General features: G+C 31.8%; 2 protein-coding genes and 1 pseudogene across 2 annotated transcripts; 2 read left to right on the top strand and 1 right to left on the bottom strand.

The window, feature by feature from the left end:
* Positions 1-410: 410 nt before the first annotated feature.
* Positions 411-5,527, bottom strand: LOC123921686 (pantothenate kinase 1). Its single transcript, XM_045974330.1, has 10 exons — positions 5,266-5,527; positions 3,813-4,022; positions 3,622-3,668; positions 3,319-3,435; positions 2,953-3,072; positions 2,758-2,852; positions 2,571-2,664; positions 2,293-2,424; positions 1,208-1,320; positions 411-813 (listed from the first exon to the last, which is right to left on the bottom strand). The coding sequence occupies exons 1-10, from the start codon at positions 5,348-5,350 to the stop codon at positions 588-590; spliced, it is 1,239 nt and encodes a 412-aa protein (XP_045830286.1). The 5' UTR covers positions 5,351-5,527; the 3' UTR covers positions 411-587.
* Positions 5,528-11,602: 6,075 nt separating this feature from the next.
* Positions 11,603-19,081, top strand: LOC123922972 (annotated as a pseudogene).
* Positions 19,082-19,954: 873 nt separating this feature from the next.
* On the top strand, positions 19,955-24,698 carry LOC123924003 (protein FAR1-RELATED SEQUENCE 5-like). Its single transcript, XM_045976759.1, has 5 exons — positions 19,955-20,024; positions 20,754-20,832; positions 21,743-24,023; positions 24,109-24,189; positions 24,282-24,698. The coding sequence occupies exons 3-5, from the start codon at positions 21,750-21,752 to the stop codon at positions 24,573-24,575; spliced, it is 2,649 nt and encodes an 882-aa protein (XP_045832715.1). The 5' UTR covers positions 19,955-20,024; positions 20,754-20,832; positions 21,743-21,749; the 3' UTR covers positions 24,576-24,698.
* The last annotated feature ends 1,431 nt before the right edge of the window (positions 24,699-26,129 follow it).

Below are 26,129 nucleotides of genomic sequence, written 5' to 3'. Positions count from 1 at the left end.
ACAGTAATGATAGAACACGAAATAAAGAACTTGAACGAGAACAAGGCAACAATGACAGAACTCAAACTTGAAGGAACAATCATGGAAGCACGAAGAGAAGAAGAATGAAAAGCATACACAATTGAAAAATCTAACACGACCCTCCGTAAATTAAAAATAATTTCAAAAATCAGAGTTTTTGAGAAATTTCTACCAAAATTGCAACCACGGCCATCAAACCACTACGATATGAGGATCGCACCACTTTTCAACCGCTAATAGCGGCTTCTCTCAAAAGCGCTTCACGGGCCTATGACGTGGAAGTAGAGGCACCGCTATAGCAACAATATAAAACTATGCAGCTGATTTGAATTAGGAAAGATATGAGCATCACCATAGGGATCTTACTAAATGAGCAACAAGGTTAACACTTGAGTTCATAAAAATCATTAGTTGCTGAACAATATAATACATTCTGATTTTCATTATTGTTTTCAATTCTAAGTCACTCTGAATCATCTGATGCTATAATTATTACTTTCAACTATTTTGCATGATCGAATTCAGTTACAACTACAAATCATGCAAGAAGCAACCAATTGCTTCATCTAAGTTACATAGACATTACATTCTATACTTTCCTCCCCATTTAACTCCCCATCTAGTGGCCAATGCATTTTATCAACAGCAAAGGATAACTTGGTGGGAATTTGTTGGGTCTCTTGTTTGACCAATAATTCCTTGAGGCCATGTTTATCAGAACTCATGAAGGCACCCACAGCTCCAAGAAACCCTTCATGTCGCAAGAACATTGCTTTTGCTTCACCTTTAGACCTAAAAATGTAAACAAAAGATTCAATAATTTATGTTTTTCTGATAAAAATCATGTCAGGACTCGAAAGCAAAAGCCACGTCGGCTCAGAAGAAGTTCTATCATACCTTCCATGCATTATTGTGATAAGCAAAACAATCAAAATTTTACATTCTAAATTTTAGCGTACAAATTCAAACTCACTCCCTCCCTTCCATGTTCGATAAGAACAAAGATGTTTGCGACTAATATTGTTTTGGCTATAGAACCAAAAGCTTTTACGAATGTTGTAAGGAACAGAAATAATTTTATATGAGCTGTTATTCGTAAAGATAAGTCCATGTATCTCACCATAAACCATTTTAGTTATGCAGTACAAAAAAGGCAGTTGGATGGAGGATCTTCATTGTCACTTACCAGAAATTAACAGCAACAGATAGTGTATCCATTGTAAAAGGATGCCTCCGAATAAAAAATCCACCAAAAAATATCCTCTTCAGCCCAAATCGAAGGGCATTTAAGTAAGATATCTGAAAGCAAACAACAAAAGGAAACAAATAAGAGCCGAAATCCATTTCCTGGCTAAAGTAACATTAAATGCTTCATGATAAATAAATAGTAGGAAAATCAGAAAAGAAGAATTTAACTCTGCAATTGGATAGCTTAGTGTAAAAGAAGAAATCCTTTATAAAGAGGAAACCCTGGTGAGAATTCTATTTTCCATTTTCTATTCAGTTTTAACGAAACATTTCATTCCTTTTTTTTTTTTATCTTTTCTAGCAGTTTCCCATTTGATTTTCTTCAGTTCACAACACTATCTGATGTTATGTGGGAAGTTTTCATGATGCAGATATTAGGTTAAAGAATCGTTCCTTTGCATAAAAAATAAAGGTTAAAGGATCGTAGGAAAAGGGTGGTTAGAATATCGTAAGAACTGACACCTAATATAAGATAAATACACAGGCCAGCACAACAAGATCCACTAATAAAATAAGACTCTGAGTGCTAATATCTAATTATGTGTGTATATGTGTGTATAAAAGTTCATATCCACGTTCATCTTTAACTTTATTGGTATATATTGAAATCAGTGAAAAATATGCTTTGATTTTCCCTTGTGTATACACAAATATTCTATTTTTCCCATCAAACAAATATCAATAACATGCAAAGTAGCATTTTGGCTTCCATCTTTGATTTAGTAGCTAGAAGTTCCATTTTAGAAAAGAAGATGGTAATGAGAAAGAATACAGGGAAATAACAAATAGGGTGTAAATGAGATATCCTCCATTAACCAACCATTATAAACATAGAAAAGCACAAAGAAGATCATTGCAACAAATAAAACCGAATTGCAGGTTTTGAGATATGCCAAAAAGTTTTACTTCACTAGATACATTGTACAAATGGATATGCTTATGATATAGCATTACTTCATAATATTTAGTGCACGGTCTGACAGTACCGTTCATCTAACTACAAATCCACAGTATAAAACTGACCTGTCCAATATTATTTGAAATCATTCTTAGAAGAGATCGAGCAATATCTTCGGGTTTGTAATCTTCACGCTCCTTACTATCAGACATTGCCTTTCCAAAACTAGAGGCTATTGCTGTTGATGAAAGACCAATCTGTTATCAATCAAAGAACAAAAGAACAATATATATCAGCGAACCGAAGAACCCTAAGATAATGTTACTCTCCATTTAAAACATCAGAATAACCGTAGTATCATATATTAAACAGGAAAAATGACATAAAGTTTCATTAGTTATACCTTTGCATAGTCCATTCCACCATAAATATCTCCGACAAGCATATCTACCGCTCTGTTGTTGCCCTGGTAACTTAATTCCAGCAATTCATCAAAACTGAACCACAAAGTGCATTGATGTTAGTCCTATGAGTATATATAAAACCAATAATGATTATATGTCCTCGAAATAATTAAGTAAATAAATAACCTCTTGCATTTAGTTAAAAGCTTTCCTAAACCCCAGAAAGTGCCTCCACCTATACTTGTTCCACTAACTCGCTCAAACTTTCCATCTCCTTCCACCTATTTTATGAATTGAAAAGATTAAGAGATTTCTTGAATTGTTTAAAAAAGATTAAAATTTCAAAATTGGAAAACATTATGTATCTTGAATGATAAGAACCTTGATCATGCCAACACCAGACCCAATATTAACGAGAAGATAGGGATACAGATCATTTTGGTCTATCTGCATAAATTGCCTTTGATCATTCATATAGGTAAAAGCTTCTCGGTCAACTACCTATTGAAAGAAGAGTGATACAGGGATTAGATTTTGCGTTGAGAAATTCTTAAGGTGCATAAGAAGGATGACTCAACAGCTACCAAATCTTTTTTTTGAATCGGCAACAGCTACCAAATCTTAGGATTACTTTGGCCATAAAACTAATTGATATGGGATCTCTACATATATGCTAATCTTTTGGGACATCAAAGATTATTTATTGAATATATAGAGAAAAAAATGAGTATGTTATCAGGATCCTACCTCGAGAAGAAAATTTGATCCTGCAACAAGACAATCCATTTCATCTTCCTTGTCAAGAATTATCCCTAGCCTTTCCTTGAAGAGGTCTGCATATTTGTATGAACCACCACCTGTTGCCTTCACACCAATAGTTTTCATTCTTAAAAAGTATATAATATAGAATCAAGTGCCTCAAGACCAAATATATAATATATTTTATTGAATGGAACATTTTTCATTTAAGCTTCTACATACACAAGCATAGGGGCAATAGGAACAAATTGTTCGTAATATAACGGGTTCAAACTTTGAAACTTTAATTACCTTAATCGATATTGGCTGACTTCCAGGATTTTCTTGCTGCTGACTACCTGAGTTTATCACCAGTTACAATTAATTGACGGAAGTAGCAGAAAAGTAATAAGAATTTCAGAATGAACTCATCATGAATGTGGTCATAAACACTATCAAGTATCAAGAGTTGCAATAACGAAGAAACAAAATTTTGTACTCACCTCCAAGATGAAGTTTCATGGTCTTGATAAAATCTATACAATCATTTATCTTGCTTGTTTCAAATTTCTTAAAATTGAGCCTTCCTTTAATAACAGGATGGTTCCTACTATTGTCTTTGGATTTATCTGATGTCTTTCTAGGAGATATCTCCGCTTCGCCGTCCACAAAATGATCATCTTTTGTGAAGTATACTAGCTTGGCAAGAGATCCTGTCAACAGATAGACAACATTATTAACCGCCAAGAAACGCTTATAAGGCATACACTTTAAATTGCATAATTATTCTTAGAATTTGGATTGGGTTTTACTAAACCTCGCAAAACCGGATTTTAAGTTGACAGCTGTCTCTCACATACATATAAATACTATTTCAGGACATATCACATTCAATGAATGACTCTCAACGCATGTTCTCACGTGCAAAGATTGGACATCAAGAGTATGACTCAAGTTTCTCGAGAATGAGTGGCCCGACAAATCTTGAATTGACTCTAATATCATCTTAGAATTTAGGTTGGGATTTACTCATTCGGTACATCCTTATTCATTGTGTCAAGATCGAACGGTTCATAATTCACTGCAGATTTTGATTTCTCTTTAAATTAAAAATACCGAGTTTGAAATCTGCACCGTCCAATATCAATCCAACGACTACGGCTGTACCGAATGCGTGAATATGTCAAATTAATGCCTGCTGACAATCCAGGTTCACCAAAGTGATAGCAATTCAACTGTATAACCATGATCCTTTCAACAACAACCAAGTTGTATCCCATTCAACGGAGTCAGTTACATGCAACAATCATTATCAAGTGCTAGCATCATTCTCACTCCCATTGTTGAGTGCACCCAGAGTGGCACTTATCTTATGATATAAATGTCTGTGTAATTGTTTGAGAGAGCGTGTGAAAATAGCTTATAACATATACCATAATTATTTTTCAGCTTATTTCAATAAGCACTCTAGTACAGATTATGAAAACAACTTACATCGTATATTCAAACAGCTTAACTGCATTCCTCTTTAATCCTATAAATAACTTGTAATTGAACTTTCTAATACAACTTATACTTAAGCAGTTACAAGATAAACACAGACACACAACTGCGAGGTTCTAGGTTCAAACCCAGATGAATGTGTTCAGCCTAACAATATCAACATTGTAGGTTGAACTAGACCTTAACAACAAATAAGCACTAATCTTATTTATTAAGCTTTTAGATAAGTTGTTCACCCAAACACACCATAATTCTAAAACTCAACTGAACTAAAAAAAAAAAACACCAACCTCCTCAAAAATTTGGTATGCATATTGATCAGAAGATTGAAAACAGGGTTCAATTAAATCACAAGCATTACTAATCAAGATTAAAACTTTTTTACATAAAAACTAAACCCCATAAAATTGAACAAAGCAAAGAAAAAGTTAAGAAAGAAAAAGTGAAAGTTACCTCCAATATCCAGAGCAAGATGATAAACATCAGTTGATGGGTTAGGATCCGAATTTGTTTCAATTTGAAACTGTTTTGGATCCATAATTTTTTTTTTCTTCTTGTAATTAACTCTATGATTCCGAGTCTTATTTATTGTGAAATCATAGAGAAAAAAAATTATGTGGGTTGGTTTGTATTTGATGCAATAGCGCTGTATGTATATGACTTCATTTATAATAATCTTTTATTGTAATATTATAATTACATTAGAAAAATGATTCCCACATTTTTTATTCTAATCAGTTTATAATAATAATAATAATAATAATCTATAATCTATAATAAAAAAAAAAAATAATTGATAGGGAAAGAAGAGAAAAGATTAGCTAATTAGGAATATGAGTTTTTCTTTTTGTTAGATGATTCGTTTATGAGGAGAAAGAGCCAAAGATGTAAAGGGTTTACATTATTCTCTCTTTTTTTTTTGTTTGGTCAAGTATTATTCTCTTTTTTTTTAGTTAATTTACTTTTTAAAAAAATGATGTATAATTTTTTGGACAATATATGGGTGGTCACAATATTTTAGGCACAAGATTTGAACACTCAGAGTGAAAGTGGATTGTGGTATTAAATTTGTTGACAATTGATATTGGTTTTACAATTTTATCCTTCAAGAAATAAAATGAGATTGTAGAAAAATTTGCAATTTAATTAGAGGTATGTTTTGGTAAAGAAATAATTAATGCCCTTGAAAATATGAAAGGAGTCTTATAAAAAGGGACAAAGAAAAATATAAAGAGAGTCTTATATTTAGGGACGAAGTATTATTTAATTATTTATAAAAATTATATTATTTAATTCTTTTCCTTTTCTATCTTCTTTTTCATTTTTGTGAGTATACTAAAATCTTGTTTCTAAAATGTTGTGATCACACAAGAGTTTCTTTAATTATAATTATTTTAAAAAAATGAATGAAATAATTAGTTTTCAGAAACAAATGAAAGTTTGTTAAAGATGGTTACATTTTTATATTTGTTTATACAAAGATTTGTAAGTGTTCTTTATTTTCTTATTTTTCCAATCTAATCTAATAGTATGAAAGAGAGAGAAGGGAAGGGACAAGTGAGAATTAGGTAAGGGAACATGGTTTAGGAATGTGAAAGGGAATGAGGATAGGATAGGGTGTCTTGTTTTCGATTCTTGTATTTATCTAATTTCATTTAAGCTAAGCACCCAATTGGCATGTCTACAAACAGGCCATATTTTGCCAAAGTTAGTGGGAGTTGCTAATTGGGAGTTATTTTTGTAATCTTACTAGTTATTCGCACGTTCTATTTTTATATATCCGCTACTTAAATAGTGGATATTATAAAATCAGAAATTTTAGGAATAGCACTTTAAAACGTTATCAAAAGTCAAAATAAATGCTATTAAATACCTATTTTTGTAGTAGTGTTAATTGGTGAGAATTTTTTGTTGCATGGAATATCATTTGAGCTTTTTTTTTTTTATTAAGGTGAAATCTTAATTACAACAGAAAACCGTACAACAAAGGTACAGAGGAGGGAAACAAAAACACGAAAAAAGACAGGCCATCACAGCAAAAACTATTGCGCCTAAAAACAAGAAAAAAACAGTTATAAAAGAGGAACTTGCTCCCTGCTAAATAGCTAAAGCTAAAAACCAACTCTTCGTTAAAATATATGTTATACAAAGTTAGTTTGATTATAGAGATGTTAATATTTTCAGAAAGATGTTAATTAAAATATAGCTAATATCGTAGTTGTACAAAAATCCATCATTTAATTAATGAAAAAATTTGATAATTTTAAGATAATCACTCATTGGTGTGATTTTCCTCTAACCATTTTATTTCATGCGTCCCTTTTGGAACTTCTTATTACATGCATTGGTCAGTTTTTTGGAACATAGCTAGATTAATTTAACAAAAACAATTATTTTTTTCGTTGTTAAATTACTTTCAACGCATGTGTAAAGCTATGATGCAGGTCATTATCTTAGAATGGAAAATTTTAGATTTCTTGCTCTATTTTTTAGAATGGACAGTTTTAAATGTTCACACATAAAATTTCTTGCTCTCTTCTTTAAGACAACTGATATTTAAATCTAACACTTGATATTAATTTTTGATTTAACTCTCAATAAGGAACACACTTATCAGGTCCAAATATATATATGATACATAGAGTGTTGTTTTCGGAGTTAAAAAACCGTTAAAATAATTTTCAAGCACCGAATAGATTACTGGAGTGAGTCGCGGGTCGATACGCTTTCTTTAAGACGTTTCGCGGTACTGTCCAAAATTGTGCAAAACAGACGATCAATCACGAAGTTCCAAGGATAAAACAACAAAGTTCTACTGATACCAATAAATATTGTACTGTAGATATCAGGCAAGAATTACACCCTCAACTATGGTACTAAAACCATTGCGCTATGATTTTAAGTCCATTCTAATATATGGTACTATGACCATTCTAATATGATACTTAGACCATTCTTATAAAAGTTGAAGGAACTATGATACAATCACTCTTAAAACATAATGATAATACACGAGTACTAGTATATCGCTTACCGTTGTAACTTAACAACAGCTTTGTGGTTTGATAAAAACATAATAAAGATTTATTCATAATTTTTGTAAACAGACACATACATATAATAACCTCAATCTTATATAAACAATTAAGACTCCTCTTAAGCCAATCTAAGATGGTTTCTATTGTATTCAAAATTTCATGATGAGATAGACAAACACAAGCATGACAGGAAATAAAATTCTTATTCAATTTTATACGAATTAAGCCTCTTTGCTTCTAAAAGCCAAGCATAGTTGCAGCTAGAAGGGGTAGCATGATAGTTAAGCAGTAGCCGTGTGGTAAGGCATCATCAATTGTGCAAAAGGTATTATCCTATTTGTATGGTTATGCCACCCACAAGTAACAAATAAGTATGGATATGCTAACAAACATTCACATGCTTGAATACAATTACAAAGTATAAACAAGTATGAATAAAATATTTAAAATAAACTATTAAACTATACTTAATTCTTGTCACAGAATAGCTGCTAAGAAGGTAAGCTACCCACAAATATCTTGAGTGCCACCACTGCCTCTTTTTTCACATTAAAAGAAACTTTTGACATCATAATTGATAGAAGAAGGTTGATGCTGGCAACGACCAGAAACAGGTGTGATAAGACCTTTGTTAATTTGTGACTAGGCGTTCTTTTTTTCTTCACCTAGTACTTTTTTTTTACGAATTTTCACCTAGTACTTTGTTATTAATAACTTCGGTTTTTCTCTAATCTATCTATATATATAAATCCTAGATAGTTGTTCAATTGACTATCTAAACCCTAATCCACATCACCCACTTAAACCAATGAAAACCTTTCATTTAGCCATATCACCCACTTACATTCATTTAATGTGTGGTACTAAATGTTATTTTTATTATTATTATTATTATTATTATTATTATTATTCTTTTGAGTTACTATTCATTTTAATTTTTTTTCTTCATTTTATTATTTTGTGTATTTTATTATTTTTAGTTCATAATAGGTAATGCTTTTACTAATAATCTTTTGTTCAATCTTTGTGTATATAATTAGTTGGTCGATTGTCAAGACTATTTACGGATGATTTTGGTACGCAAATTCATCGTCACATTCTTTTGGTTGATCCAAATAAAAATCAATTTGAAGTGTTAATAAAAAAATAGATAAAATAAAATTTACTGATGGTTTGTATGCTGTTCATGATTTTTATCATATTCAATTTTGAAGACGTGGTTAAGTTGGTTTATTTTTGCCTCAATATGTTTCAAATAAATATAAATGACCGATTTGATAATGAAGTAGTTTATCCAACTCATAATCCTCCAATGAAATTTATAATACAAAAAGAATTTATTATGTTCCAACGTCAATTTTTTTTCAATGGTCAATTATATGTTGGTATTTCTAGAGTTATTTTAAAGAATGAATTAAAGATATTGCTAACCAATGTTAATGAAGAATATACCAAGGTGACTTCAAATGTAGTGTATAAATAATTTTTTTAAATGTATAAACACATATTTAATATCGATATCTCATTTAGATAATTTTTATTGTTACTATTATTTTGATAATACTTATTTTTTGATTTTAGATTTACTACCTATACAAATAATTTTTTATGTTATAGTATAAAACAACGCATAAAACCCGTGCATCGCACGAGTAATCGTCTAGTAAACTTAACACTTATATATTTTATTAGGTTGAGTTTCTCTTATTAAATAGCAACCGCTAGTGTCTATCCACAACAAGGAGAAGGTGCTAATAATACGTAGAGTCTATCTTTAATTTTTATATTTAATAAAATATAAATATAAGTATGCTCTACTATTGTGAGACTTATTTATTTTTCCAAATTACACACCAGTATGTTACACATACTAGTATGTTCTAGTACTCGATATATATGAGACTCAAATTTTATTTTCAATTCACACAATATTGTGGATGCCATATTATTATTACTATAACAAGAACAACTTATATAAAGAACATCTTATATTCTAATCAAAGGATAAGAATCACATTGCTTCTTCAATTGCTTATGAACTCACCATGCATAAGAATATATTTTTCCTTGATTTAAATGGTAGCCATTCTGTGTCTTCGAGTTTTTTTTTATATTGTTGCATATTACAGTTTTTTAATGTGTTTCTTGGTTTATGGCGGTTGTAGCAAGGGTTGATGATGAATATCATACTCCTATAACCAACAATTTGTTGAAGATGAACACTTATCATATGGAATTTGATTGCAACAGTGTAAGTCATTATCTCACACAATAAAATTGATGTGGCTTAATCAAGTGGATTAAACTTTTTTATGTTCTTTTTTTTTTTTACACTTTTTTTATGTTCTATATATTACATATTTTGACATTAACATGTTTTGCTTATATGATATTGCAGTCCGTTGGAAAGATGCATGAATATTTTGCGTGGGACTTGAAAGATAAGATTCAGAAATATGTATGTTTTATAGATCCGAATAAAAATGAGATTCTATATGCCTCATGCATGATGTTGTCTATCTATATGTTCTATGTAGTTTATCTTTGGTTAAAAGTCACTTATGGATTTCTAATTTTGTCAATTTTCTTTTTAAATTTTGATTGTTATTTAGTTTAAACACAAGTTTGATACCGATGAAATCTTCATATAAACCTCTTTATTAATATTTATGGGTTGATCTGACATATCATATTTAGAGGTTGGCGTAGCGCACAAAATTTAAAAAATTTCTCTATCTATAGCCTAACAAATTCTACTATATATAAAAATGCTTTGGAAGGAGATGATAGCAATTTCCAAGAAACACATGCATCCAAATGAGAAGAAATCATTACATATATATGCCATATTTATACTTCTACAAACTCAGCAAAATTGTCAACTGCTAATTTAGAAGTTGATCTAGTGCGCAAAATTTTTAAATTACACTTTAATGAAGTTTTCTTTTTAATTCATTGATATTTGTCCTTTAGAACCATATTAATAGCACAAAAATAAGAGGTGAAAATTAAATTTTATACATGTTACGGGTCTTTGAAGACTCTATTATAACATTCGATGTGACTCGGTGACTGAGCCATCCAACAATAGGGTGGTTCACTTTTGTAATGTACTTATCCCTTGAATATTACTACTTAGTCCACTTAATTATGTTTAATTTATCATGATTGACAATATCCATGATTGATATATAAATGTTGTTTCGCCGAAATCGTGCAAGGATTAATATATATCTTCTAAGCTTATTCTGATACGTTAACCCTAAACCCATAATCTTAACTCATGACCTTTAAGAATTATTTGGTGCATTTGCCACCAGGCTACATCAATCAATTTGATATAATTTGGTAACCCTTGTATAATAAATATGAAATCAATGCTTAATTTTGTTTAAATAGAAATCAACCTCATTTTTTTATACAACTCCAATTTTATTTTTATGTAATACACATTCAATTTATTTTTATACAAATTTTTTGTTTTTTAAAATAAAAATCAATTAATTTCTTTCCTCTATTTTTTCTCCCATTTTTTACATTAGTTAATATTACTCAAATTTTTCATATACCATTTAATATTAAAATTTTTCTACAGTGTTTTCTTTTGTTAGTATTACAGCTAATAATTCCTAAAAAAAAAAATATTACAGCTAATCAGACACGTGAGTGCACGAGTGTAGTTCTCGCGTGTGTGTGTATATATAGGAGTTGGTATCCTCTCTATTTCCCATTCTTTCCATTTCTTCCATTACTCAAAAAAAAAAAAAAAAAAACCCTAAAACCAGGTTTTCTTCCCCCCTCTCTCTCAGATTCATGTCGCCGGCGTGTGATTTGTGAATTTGTTTTACATTTAGGGTTTGAAAAATGGATGATAAGAACAATATGATGAAAGTTGATCCTCCTGCAGAGTCGCCAACTTCGGTTCTAGAAGAAGAGGTATTTGTATTTTTCGTTTGTGATTTTGTAAAAAATTTGTGTTGTTCATTGTTCCTGTTAGGTTTATTTTGATTTTTGTTATTTTTTGGTTTATTTTGATTTTTGCTATTTTTTTAGTTTATTTTGATTTTTTTTTGTTGGTTTTGATGTTTGTGAAATGGTGTGTGTGAAAAGGAAGTGGAAGTGAAATCGGAGGAAAAGGTGGTCGCAGATGACGGGTCTTCTTCTCTTGTGTCGAAATCAATGGCGGAGGAGGAAGAGAAGTTACTTAAAGCTCGTGCTAAGGAAGAAGATGAACCGTGTGAGGAGGCGCCCAATCTTAATAATACACAGTTTAATAAGTTGGATGAACTTTTAACACAAACTAAACTCTACTCAACTCAGAGTTTCTTTTGTAGAAAATGGATGATATTACAATGGTATTCCCTTTTTAACCCTAACCCCTCTCTGTTGTGTAATTTTTTTTTGAATGTTAGGTTGTTGTTTTGTTGTATTGTTTATTCTCATTGTTTGAATTTGTAATGCTAGAATCCAAGTGAACAAGAGAACGAGGACAAGGAAGAGAGCCAGCCGTGTGTGAAAAAAAGGGTCGTGGAGCAAAACGAAAGGCGGCTAAACAATGCAATACTGTGTGAGTACATTGCTGAGTACTATTAAATTTTGTATAAGAGTTACAGAAACAATAACATTGCTATTAGTGAGATGTAAATTTGAGGTGCATATTCTCTTATGTTAGTGTACAAAATCAATTTGATTTATAGCTTGCACATTTTATGTTTTCTTTCATAATTTTTGTGAATTTGTTATGCTAGCATGTAGTTTGAGTTATTCTAATCAGTAGTATGTGATCATGTTTGAAATAACTTTAGAGGAAAAGCTAAAAAGGCAGTTGAAGCCATGATTACAAGATCTAAAGAAAATCTAAAGACTGAAGATGTGAATTTGACTGAAGAAGAAAGACAATCCTTTTGATTATTAATTAAAACTTTTGAAAATTTCTTTCTATTTTTTGGTTTAGATAATACTTTGTGGCAGGCTAAACTAGGAAAAAAGACTATTTTGATAATTAGTCAATGATGGTGGAAAATTGAAGTCTTATCAACTTAAGGGTGTAAAGTGGTTGATTTCCCTGTGGCAAAATGGATTGAATGGGATTATAGCTGATTAAATGGGTCTTGGGAAGACAATCCAAACAATTGGCTTTATTTCTCATCTAAAATCAAAAGGATTGGATGGGCCATATATGGTAATTGCTCCTCTATCAACCCTCTCTAATTGGGTGAATGAGATTTCTAGGTAGATTTGATTTGATGTTATTTTTTATATATTTATAGCACTTCAAGCATTATATTGTCGTGCTGTGCTTCTTCATTGTGATGATCATTTCTTGAATAAATGTAAATAGGTTTACACCATCGCTCCCTGTTGTTATCTACCATGGTAACAAAAATCAGAGAAATCAAATCAGAAGGAAACATATGCCTAGGGCTAGAACAGTTGGCCCAGAATTTCCCATAGTAATAAACATCATACGAGATTGCGATGAATGATGCTAGGAAATGTTTCAGGTCATACAGTTGGAAATATCTTGTTGTGGACGAGGTACATAAATTCTCTCATTTGTATGTATCAAACACTCTGTTTAGTTGTATGTGTTTACTCAACAGTCAGTGATACTTAGATAGGTTTGTTTCTCTTGTTCTAATTTTGTTTTTTGTGACCTCAGGGACACAGGCTCAAAAACTCAAACTGAAAATTAGTGAAGATGTTGAGATACATTAAAGTTGAAAATAAGCTTATTTTGACTGGGACTCTCCAGAATAATTTGGCAGAGCTTTGGTCATTGCTGAACTTCATCTTACCTGATATATTCTCATCACTTGAAGAATTTGAGAAATTGTTAGTGTTCTTTTCCTGTCGGTTATTGATCACACTTTTTCTTCTTTTCTACTGTCATATGGTGATATGTGTCTGTTGGAAATCTAATGTCCTGGATTGTGTGACGTGCTATTGTTTTGATTATTCCCTACTATATTGTTGGGGTAAGAAAACAACATAGATGACAAAGTAGTTTTTTTTTTCTTTTCGTTGTGATCTGAATCAATGTAATTTATCATATCAAAGGGAAGCAATTTGACCCATTACCACAATATTTCAATAAACTCTGACCAGTTTAGCATATTTCTTTTTAAAATTTTTTGCTAATGAATTTACTTAATCAAACAATTTTTAAAAGATTGTCAAATGTGTCTTCAACTTTGATGTCGTTTTCATTTGAATCTGTGGCATACCTCTCCTCCCCCACCCTCTAATCGTCATCCACTATCAGTTCTTCATATGTAAGGTCTGTTTCTTCCAAACTTGGTTGTTACTTGTACCTTGTTATGTTATCTTTTAACATGGTTAATGGCTGTTCCTTCTTGGTGAAGTTTATATTATAACAGTTTCTATGCCTTTTGGCAATATTGGTCTCGGTATTATAACAGTTTCTATGCCTTTTGGCAATATTGGTCTCGGTATAATACAAGATGGAAACACCAAGTGTGTCTTGTTTTTCTTTACATAATGCATTCAAATTTCTTTGTAGGTTTAATCTGTCAAGAAAGTGCACTAATGGAGCAACAATGGAAGAAATGGAAGAGAAAAGAAGAAATCAGTATATGTTCTATGATTGATTTTATGCTAATTGCGCATTCTTCATTTCATGAACTAGAAGGCTAAATGACTGTATCATGCAGGTAGTGGCCAAGCTTCATGGAATTCTTAGGTCATTTCTTTTGCGTAGGATGAAGTCTGATGTTGAGCTAATGTTGCCACGGAAAAAAGAGATCATTATTTATGCTAACATGACTGAGCATCAGAAGAGCTTGCAGGATCATTTAATTAAGGCTTTTGAATTAATTAAGACTTAATTAAGTGATCCTGCAAGCTCTTCTGATGCTCAGTCATGTTAGCATAAATAATGATCTCTTTTTTCCGTGGCAACATTAGCTCAACATCAGACTTCATCCTATGCAAAAGAAATGGCCTAAGAATTCCATGAAGCTTGGCCACTACCTGCATGATACAGTCATTTAGCCTTCTAGTTCTTGAAATAAAGAATGCACAATTAGCATAAAATCAATCATAGAACACATACTTGATTTCTTCTTTTCTCTTCCATTTCTTCCATTGTGGGAAATATTTGGACGCGAAACTGTCAGTTGGTAATTGTTTTCTCAATTTTTCATTTGAAAGACAAGGAAAGTCTTCCCGATCTCTTAAGAATCAGCCTTTGATGGTTCATGTAAGTACCATGTGATTGGATCATAACCAGTTTTATGTTGTTTTCTTTTATAAATGACCTGTGATACTTAAACTAAGCTACATTTTGCTTCCGTGTTAGTTTTGTATCCTCCTGTGAATGAGATAATCAAACAATGTGGAAAATTCCACTTGCTCGATAGATTGTTGCAGCGGCTATTTGCACGTAATCACAAGGTATGCTTTACAGTGCCTTGTTTGTACCTTTCCGCTTCCTTTTTTTTGTGGCCAAGCTGCTACTCATGTGCACTTGCCTTTGCTAATTACTATCAGGTTCTGATCTTCAGTCAGTGGACCAGAGTGCTAGATATAATGATTACTATTTTAGTGAGAAGGGTTTTGAAGTTTGCAGGATTGATGGTTCGGTGAAATTGGATGATAGGAAACGTCAGGTCTGTAACAATGCTTGGATAACACCACTTTTAATCAGACAATTCAAACTACTTTTGTTAATATGTTTTGTTTTAGGTTTTGAATATGAAATTAATAATGCACAACCTTTAATCAGACAATTCAAATTGTGAATTCTGTCAAATGACAACTTAAGGGTCTGTTTGGTTGTGCTTGGTTTTTTAAAAAATAAACTTAAGAAATGGTATTCTTTTATTTAAAATGTTCCGTAGTTTTTATGATAATTTGTTTAGGTTCTTAATAAAATTCCCTTATAAGCATGTTTAGAGTAGCTTGTCAAAAAAACCATATCCAAAATGCACTTTATGCATTAAATTATTCCATTAAAACTGAAACATCAGTGGAAATTTGTGGAGAGTGCTCTATTTATATGCATAGCATAATGTATGTAGACAAACTCTGATTTTATAAGCTATATCTCTGTTTAAACCATGGATTTGTTTTGCAACACTCTTCTGTTATCATCGGCTGTTCTCTTTGAGAATGTTGATCTGAATCGTTTGTCACTGATTCAAGAGGCTAATGCTAACTTTAAGTTTGTTTTGTTGGTGTTATCATTCTGTGCACGAGCAGATCGAGGACTTCAACTATACAAACAGCAATTGCAGAATCTTTCTTCTTTTTTACTAGGGCTGGTGGATTGGGAATAAACCTCACTGCAGCTGACACTTGCATTCTTTATGACAGTGACTGGGTACATTTTTTACTTTTCCTGTTTGGCATTATCTAATTGCTTTACAGTATTTGACTTACTATCTGCTAATGACTTTGTTGTATTCCAGAATCCTCAAATGGATTTACAGGCCATGGATAGATGTCATAGAATCGGTCAAACAAAGCCTGTTAACGTTTACAGGCTCGCAACTGCACAATCAGTAGAGGTATGCAATATTGTATACTAAGTATAATATGTACTACATGTGGCTTGTTATATTGAGATGACCATGACATTGGTCCTTTTTTACAGGGTCCAATGTTGAAAAGAGCTTTCAGCAAGTTGAAACTTGAGCATGTGGTGATAGAGAAAGGACAGTTCATCAGGAGCGTGCAACACCTTCCATTGTGGATGAAATGGAGGTTTGTATATCAGCAGTAGCTTGTAATTATTTTTTTTCCCCTTGTTATTTGTTGTCAAGATATTCTAGCATGATAATGATGTTGAAAGTGTGGCATTGTTTATTTACATGGCCATATAATTTTTAATTTAACTTGACTAGAAAATTTTCACAACTGTTTAGGATTGGCCTAACTTGATGAACATGCAACCCTTTTAATCACCAATTCGTCTCATATACTCAAGCTTATAAACATACTACATATTGCTAAAATTTTATGGAGGATTAGTTGCTATATCATTGTCAATTAGCAAGATAGTATTGTATCTTTATTTAGGGTGAATGAATCAGCCTAACTCCAACATTTACTGGAAATATGAAGAGAATTCAAAGTCTTGCACTAACAATTTTGATTATTGAAATTTATTAGAGATGAAGAAACAGCCGAGGACAAAATGATACAGAAAGATATCAGTGATGAAGACCTGGAGAAGCATTTGGATCGCAGCGATGTCAATTGTCAGAGGTAATGTCCTGGAGGGCATTCAATTTTGTAAAGTCTACTAACGGAACTAGATGTAGAAATGAAACTTTTTTTTGCTTGGAACTATTAACAAATCCAATACATTGGTATCTACTCAACTTATATTGGCTTGTAACTAAGCTGATTAGTTCGTTTAATATTGTCAGACTATATTGATTCAAAGGCTATGTTTTGATTTTCCTTGCGGCTTGTTCAGTTAATCATATTCATGCATTTAGAAAGGACTTGCTAACATGTGTCTAAGGATATTGTTTAAGGTTTTTAAACAAGGTAACTAATCATTGATACTTGCTCTACTTATGTGGATTACTTTTAGTTTAATCCTTTGTGTGTGAAGATATCTTTCAACACATCTAGTTTTGTATTTGAACTACTGGATTTTATGTTACTTTTCTGAATCCAATTGTTACTGCTATCACAACCATCTCCATAAGATGTAGAATTTAATTAATGGGCACAAAAAAAGCTAGTGGGATTTATGGTAATTGTCAACCTCATCATTCACCTTCGTCTTTTTCTTCAAGTGTTAACTGTAATCTATGAATGAATTAAGGCTTTGTATGAAGAAGTTGAAAAATAATAAGAGGAAGATGAAGAAATGAAAAATAAAAATTGTCATTTTGGTCGTGGCCATATCATCAGGCCACTTGTCAACTAATGCCTAATCAGCGCGCCATGTGTCTTTTAAAAAAATGACGCATCGGCTTTTTTTGTAAAGTTAACGGTCAATTTAATATTTGAAAGGCTATTTTGAAAGTTAAGGGATCAAAATCGCATGTTTGTGAAAATTAGAGGTTAAAAGTGCAATTTAATATACTTTTTTTAAATGAAGTTTTGGACCCATTTAAAAAATTGGTTTTTGTTTTCATTTGTTTAACTTTATTCTGAGCTTTAGTCCTTCATATCATGTTTTAGATAATTTTTGTGATTTTTTTTTAAACTATGCTTTTTTCTTTTATGATAGTGACTTAATATTCCAAACTGAGCAAAACACTTTCTTAGTTTAATATTCCATGTCTTTGTCGGTATGCAATTTCTTAGTTTGATTGGCTTGATATATCTACCAATTAATATGATTAATCAATTCATGGGATACCTGTTGGAAAACACTTTCTTTCTGGAGTGATCATGATTCCAAGAATCATGCTGTTGATCACTCAAACAATCCATTTCTTTCCATGTGTTTGTGATGTAGCTGTTGAAACACCAGGTTCCTTGTGCTTTATTATGGATACAATTATTTTTCGTCCATGGCTCTGTTTGGTAACACAAATAAGCTAGCTTATAGCTTATTATATGAGCTTATAAGCTTGTTTCAAAAAATTAGAGGTGTTTGGTAACAAGCTTTTTGTACTAGCTTATAGCTTTTTTTCAGATGCTATTTCAAGTAGCATTTGAGCTTATAGCTTATAGCTTTTTACACTTTATTCCATTTTTACCCTTTAATTTAATAACTACCCCTTCTAAAAAATAAACTACCCACTATCAATTATGTAATTTTATATTTAATAACCACTTTAAAAGCTAATTTTACCAAACACTTTAATTTCAATAAGCTAGCTTTTCAGCTATCAGCTATAAGCTAGCTTTTCAGCTATCAGTTAGCTTATAGCTTATTTTTACCAAACAGACCCCATGTGTTTGTGCTGTTTTCGCGGCTCCTATTTCCACAAACTAGTTTGTTACTATGTTTCCTTTCGGATGCAAGTTTCATTCATAACATACTGTGTTTGGAATTAATCAATGGTTAGTTGTTCCAATGTTGACATTTCCAGCATGGGGGATAGATTGGGTTATAATCAGTCTAAAAACAGATTGGTAAGTGCTTATTGGAAGTTTAGAGCAAAACACATTCAAGTGGAAGAAGGCGAACGAGGCTGCAGTTGCCTTGCCATAGGTGGATCCTCTGATTGATATCTATTCTTAATGCCTTTCAGGAAGACATCAAAACACAATTAAAAAGATATAATCAACTGTCTTGATTGTGTCAATTTCCAGGACAAATGTGTCAATAATAATAATAATAATACATTAATTAATATGTTTAACTAAAAGCATCTCATTTTGGATTGTTCAAAAAAAAAAAAAAAACAAAAAACTAAAAGCACAAAATAAGACAATTAGTAGAAAACTAAACAAGTAAACACAAGAGTAAATTGTTTTCAACTCCCAATTAAGTTACAAAAACATTTGAACTAACCACTGAATGCTACTCAAGAGATGCAAGCCAATCTTTTCGCCTAAAAGAAGGCATCTTAATTCGCCAATCCTTATCTTTAAACTTCACCAAAGCGCATTATTATAAAATTTACTCGAAATGTCCTCCATGGAGTTGAGCAATTCCATGCATGCTTCTATAGAATAAGGATTTGTTACTTGACTATCAGCTTGTTCTTGTTCTTCATCGGGATATACCTTAGTTTTGATGCTTCTGTCTTTCCATTAATTGCTTCTTTATCCAAATTCCTCTTCCTTCTTTATCTCAAAGCAAAAGTTTTTGTGTGAATGGTTTGCATCATTAGATCTCATGAAGCTTCATCATCCAATGGTAACCAAACATGGTCCATATGGACCATTTGTCCACCAAAGCAGTTGCCTTAAAAAAAATACTACTCGCCCTATGTTAAAATTATTGTCTACTGTGTAATATTCATACAATTTTTACTGATGTATAAAGATAAATATTAGCATAACGAGTACTATCAAAATATCAATTTTTCATAATTTTTAATAATATATAACTAAAAATATTAATGATCAAAATTGTGTATATGCAAGTGTGCAGTAGTAGAATGGGACAATTATTTTGGGAGTGAGGGAGTAATAAACAAAACATCATCGTATTCCTTCAAAATCTTTCATCACGTCATTGTTGAACGAACTGAACTTGTAAATTGGTCCCAACACTGCAATTGATCTCATTCCATTCTATTCTACCTTTATCATGTAGTTTTTTAGTATTGTATTAGTATTATATTTATGCTGCAGTGTTCTCAACTTTCTGAACAAGTTCTGCATCCTTATTTCTTCAAATTATCACACTCATTTACTTATTGAACTATGATTTGTCCATAGATCCTCCACTCATTACTGCAGAAATTCACAACATCAATGACAAGATACATACAATACCAAGATGGCAACGAAGCTCAAGCTGTTTAGATATTCGATTCATGAGCAACAGAGCTTAGTCTAGTGGATTTTGGACTATGTTTTGGACTCTTTTTTGTAATTTGATGAGCCGTAATTTTGATGTATTTTAATTTGGTTATTGCAATTTTAGTCTCTTAAACATTTGCTATTATCATTTTATGATGAATATTTGCAAGATTTTGATGAAATTTTGATTTGCTTAGTGCAATTTTAGTCTCTTGAACATTTGGTATGATTATTTTATGATGAACATATGTAATTCTGCAAATTGCAAGTAATTTATTACTTTGATACTATCATTTTATATTAAAAAAAATATATAAAAATTATTTGGGTAACCCACTACCCAACCCAATCCAACCCGGAAATTAGTGGGTTTACCCAACCCGGCCCAATGTTATAACGGGTGGTTATTTTCTTAGACCCAATCCGGAGTACCCTATGTGGTTCGGGTTTTGGTTTTGGCCAAACCCAACCCAATCCGGCCCACGTACACCCCTAATTCTATCGCTTCATAAAACACAACACAACCAAATATCTCCATCGGAGGGCGAAATGTATTGAAAACACAGTTCCTAAGGTAAATACGAAAATGTTTGTTATTTTTATTTGTAATTAGCTGTTAAATTTTTAATGATATCGAATTTCTATTGGGGGTGCTAAATTTGGTTCCAAATCAAATTGGGAATTAGGGTTTATAGTTGAATTTGTTTTCTATATATGGATTTCAAACCCCACGAGTTTGATTTTCAATTTGAAGAAACCAAATATACCATTTTAAGGTTCTAAGTAGTAACTAACCACAATGTGAACATGTTATTTATATCTGATTTCACACTTTTCCATTTTTCTTTCTAAAGAAAGTGTAGTGTAGAGAAGAGAACAGGTTCAATTATAAACTTTCTTGTACTGTCTCTATCTATCTTAAACACATTTTTCAGTGAATGTTAAATTTAAATACTAAATTTCTTGATGCTGAAACAATAAATTGTCTTAAATTATATGCTTCTTTTGCACAGATGGAAAGCTGAAACCAACTGCATATGCATCACTGAAAAACTAACAGAATCATTTAAATTTATTCTAATAAATTTGTGAATTGTCATCACACTCTACAAAAATAAGAAAGAAAAACTGATTCCACAAGCTTGCTTTAGGGAAATAATAGCTTAATCACATTTAGCTGTCTATATCCATAAGCTTGTTTAAGATTATATTTAGTCCAATGCTAAATTCAATTTGTGTTCAAATTCATGTGTAAGTTGTTAGTTCTAAAATAATATTAGCAAGATTATGTTTAAGATCTCCACAAAATACATAAGAAAAGTGACTCATACCCTCAATGTCTTACGATTTTAAGTTGGGATGTAGTGTTTTTGTCTCTTTAATTATTTGTTCATGCCGACGGTAAAGCTAGGATACACGACTTTGGTAGGTTATATAGGAGTTCTGTTGTGCTAATTCCATTACTGCTTTTGATGTTGATTCAGGTTCACTATGGAAAAGTACGGCGATTTTGTTGATGTTGATTCGAATGACGTTCATTCCACTCATGGTGATACAGCTGATGTTGAATTGTATGATGATGATGATGATGACGAGGATGAAAGTTATTCCACTGGTGGTGAATCGCTGAATTACCAAAGTTCAGATGATAGCGATGATGCTGATAAATATGATGCTGATGCTGCTGATGATCCGGTTGAAGTAGATGCAGTTCAAGGTGATACATTGGTAAGAATCAATTCCATTACTTCTGATGAAATTCGTGCTTTGGAATTTGGTACTATCGACGCAGCATATGAATTTTATTATCAGTATGGTAAATGTAAAGGTTTTGCCATTAGGAAAAGTGATTCTAGGAAAAGAGGGCCTAAAGGTAATAGAATAACAGTAATGAGGCAGTTTGTATGCAGTAAACATGGTTTAAGAGATAAGAAACACTTATATAGGATAGACAGGAAAAGAGAGCATAGGCGTTTGACCCGTACTAATTGCCCTGCTAGGCTTCGTGTGCACTACAAAGCCGAAAAGGATAGATATGTAGTGTCAATGCTCGTAGAGGGTCATAACCATGAATTAAACCCATCTAGTTTAGTGCACTTGCACCCTGTTTATCGTAAAACTTCTGAAGCAGATAGAGCTCAGATTGATGGTATTCAGTCACATGGAATTAGGACTTGTCATATAATGGGGTACATGGTTGCTCAGAAGGGTGGATATGCTGGTGTTGGGTTAAAGAAAGATTTGTACAATTATTTTGATAAAAAAATGCGTGAAATAGTTAAAGATGGTGATGTTGAAGCTTCTCTCAATTATCTAAATGTAAAGTCGTCTACTGATCCCATGCTGTATGCTGAATATGCTGTCAACATCAGTGATGGACGAATGAAGTGTCTTTTTTGGGCAGATGGGAGCAGTAGATCTGACTATTTTTGTTTTGGCGATGTGGTTGCATTCGACACAACTTACAAGAAGAAGAAATACAACTACCCATTGATTATATTTTCTGGATTTAACCACCACTCTCAGACAATTATTTTTGGAGCTGCATTGGTAGCAGATGAAACAACAGAGACCTATAAGTGGGTCTTGAGGTGTTTTTTGGAGTGCATGGGAAATAAACACCCAAAAGCAGTGGTGACAGATGGAGATGGGGATATGAGGGAGGCAATAAAACAGGTTTTTCCCGATGCAACCCATAGGCTATGTGCTTGGCATTTGAGTAAGAATGCAACCGAAAATGTAAAGAATTCAGAATATTTGGAAGGTTTTAGAAAAGCCATATACTCAAATTTTACGAAGGATCAATTTGAAGAGTTTTGGGCAGAGCTGATTAAAGAAAATGAACTTGAAGGAAATCCTTGGGTTGCCAAAACTTATGAGAACAAATCACTGTGGGCAACTGCATATCTACGTGATAAGTTTTTTGGACGTTTAAGAACTAAGTCGCAATGTGAAGCTATTAATGCAATAATAAATTGTTATGTCAGGAATAAATGGTGCATTTTTGAATTTATGCACAATTTTGAGCAGGCTGTGACAGACTACAGGAACAATGAAGTGGTTGCTGATTTTAAATCAAAGTATACAGAACCTGTGTTGACAACTCACCTGCGTTTGATGGAGAGCGATGCCGCTAAAATTTATACAGCGGAGATTTTCAAAGAAGTTAAAGATGAAATTATGAAGGTTGGTGCATTGATTGTTAAGGATAAATATGAGCATGGGAAGACGAAGACTTATACATTGACAAAATATTGTAAGGATAACTATGAAAGAGAAGTTGTTTATGATGGTGATACATTGGAATGCTCGTGTAAGTTATTTGATTCGTGTGGCCTTCCATGTTCTCATATTTTTTATGTCATGAAGGAAGAACATGTTGATCACATTCCTAGGAGTTTGGTTTTGTCGCGCTGGACCAAGGATGCCAAAATCAAATATTTGAATTCGATGGATTGTAATGGTACAGTTGATTCGAATTTGATCGAGCTTGCTCGTTTTGGTGCATATTGTTCTGCTTTCACACATTTTTGCAAAGAAGCTTCAAAAAAGAATGGTGTTTATAGGGAAATAATGGAGGACATCATGAATTTACAAAAAAAGTATTGCAGTACAGCCGATCCTGTTGTGACACAAAAGTCAGCTGTAGGTGATCCCAAGACGGCGAAGAGTAAGGGTGCTTCAAAGAAAAACAAGAATGACACAAAAGTTGTCCGGCACCATTCAAAATGCAAAAGCACAACTCATAATGCGAGGAATTGTTCGGTAAATATCTTACAACTTAAGATCTAATTATTACAGTCAATATTTATTTTTTAGTTAACATAATAGTTGATGTGGTATTTTGCAGGTTACAGAAAACATGCAAGATAAAGGGAATGTTGAGTCGGAGCCGGTGTCGATAGGTGATTCTTTAAGCCAAATTGAGAAGGTATAATATTTTTTTTGGTACAAGGTATAATATGTTTTATTAATTATAGTGTTATTATTTGTACTAAAATAATCATTTATATTTATAAACAGAACAAGAAAAGAAAAACAAGTTGCCATGGTGAAACAAGTGCGCAAAATAATTGTTCAGATCCACCGCAAAATCGTGGCGTCAATGTTACAACATCATATGTGGATATTACAAGCAGAGCAATCCCTCCAATGTATGGAATTCAACATGTGATGCCTGCGATGCATCCTGTAGGTCAATCGATGCAACTGCAAGTACAACCCATGTACCCAATTTATGGAATGCCCGTAGGTGAAAATTCAAATTCGGGTTTCGGTCAGCTGCAACAAGTGATGAAATCTGCTGGTCGTCATTAATGACTATTTTAGTAGTCTATGTAATTTGAGACAAATGTCAATGTTATGAAGTACTTTTAAATATTTGGATGTAATGTTATTGGCACCAATGTTATGAATTTGACTATTAATTGTTTTTGCTCACTAACCTTGTCTTCCTTTTCTAGTCTGTCCTTCTTTCTTGCAACTGTTATCCCATAAATGTGCTTCATATCTATGCCTAATGGAGAGAATAAACTTAAGAGAGTTAATTGCCTTTTACTTTGTTATAAAAAGTAAACACAAGAAATCTTCAAAAAGCACAAACAAGTATGATTAACAATCACTATTCTTATCAAACAATAAAAATCACACTGTGAGATAAACAATGAAAATCAACTTCAATACAAAGTTACCTAATCCCCAACTTCAATACTCTCACCTCACCGTTCCAAAATATAAACAAAAGCGAGTCAAACAAACTTGATGTATTTGGTTAAAGATTTGGACTAAATACATCCACTTTTGCTTATATTTTGGGATGGAGGGAGTACATCACAATTCTCTACAATTCCCGATTGTAGCATATTACTCACCCATCGTCCATTTTCATGACTTGTGTACTAAGACAAACAACGTCCCGCACTAAGAATCGTTGACGGAACATGTAATATTTATGCAACTCATACATATTTTGCTCCAATGGTGATACCATCTTGGGTATTATACATTATTAACAAATAATCTCTTTTATATTAATTTTTTTAACTTAAATTGATGATATTAAAGTGATGATACGATACCTTTGATACCCTCTATGCCACATCATGTAACTCCAATGATAAAAAAAGTACGGATCATTGGCCTATGAAACTCTATTTGATACCCTTATTAGAGATGCTCTAAGAATAAAAACGGGGATAATGTTTAACAGATTTTGTAACATTTAAAGTACTGGCTTAATTGGTTGAATTTATTTTTATTATGTGTTGGAACTCATATTTAATCTAAATCAAATCTTATATTGATCTTGTCAAACAATTACAATATTGCAATTGATAATTTTGATAAATCAAAATTAATTTATCATATTAGATTTTCACCATAAAAACTAATCTTTTGTATAAGATAATATCAAAGATATATTATCATGATTTACTTTTAGGTTTTTTTTTGAAAAAATATTTACTTTTAGTTTTAAATCAACAAATCTTTCAAAAACAAAAAGATATAATATCATTATTTACTTTTAGTTTTAAATTAACAAATCTTTCAAAAAGAAATAAATATAATATCATGATTTAGATTTACTTTTAGTTTTAAAAGATACTATTAATATATGTATGTAAGGTTACTATTTCTCATATGCATCAATCAATAAAACAATAACCATTTGACTTAATAGTTAGTACTTTATTATCAAAAAATATAATTCATGTATGAATTAAATGTTTTTCTTTTGTTCTATTTTGTTTTATATAAAAAAAGGGTAAATGATCATTTACCCCTTGCAAAATAAGCGAATTTTTGTTTACCCCCAGTGTAGATTTTTTTATGTTTACCCCCTGCAAAAAATAGATTCTCTCATTTATTCCC

This window comes from Trifolium pratense, linkage group LG4, assembly GCF_020283565.1.
Source record: "Trifolium pratense cultivar HEN17-A07 linkage group LG4, ARS_RC_1.1, whole genome shotgun sequence".
NCBI classification, from domain to species: domain Eukaryota; kingdom Viridiplantae; phylum Streptophyta; class Magnoliopsida; order Fabales; family Fabaceae; genus Trifolium; species Trifolium pratense.
Note: the sequence above shows the minus strand (reverse complement) of the source record. Positions and strands in the feature narration are given on the sequence as shown.

Excerpts from the sequence above, each read along its gene's own strand:
- LOC123921686 (XM_045974330.1), bottom strand. The coding sequence starts at position 5,350 with ATGGATCCAAAACAGTTTCAAATTGAAACAAATTCGGATCCTAACCCA. Across the intron at positions 3,669-3,812 it reads CATGAAACTTCATCTTGGAG|GTAGTCAGCAGCAAGAAAAT; the intron begins GTGAGTACAAAA and ends TGATAAACTCAG. Across the intron at positions 3,436-3,621 it reads GTCAGCCAATATCGATTAAG|GCAACAGGTGGTGGTTCATA; the intron begins GTAATTAAAGTT and ends ATTGGTGTGAAG.
- LOC123924003 (XM_045976759.1), top strand. The coding sequence starts at position 21,750 with ATGGAAAAGTACGGCGATTTTGTTGATGTTGATTCGAATGACGTTCAT. Across the intron at positions 24,024-24,108 it reads ATAATGCGAGGAATTGTTCG|GTTACAGAAAACATGCAAGA; the intron begins GTAAATATCTTA and ends GGTATTTTGCAG. Across the intron at positions 24,190-24,281 it reads CTTTAAGCCAAATTGAGAAG|AACAAGAAAAGAAAAACAAG; the intron begins GTATAATATTTT and ends ATTTATAAACAG.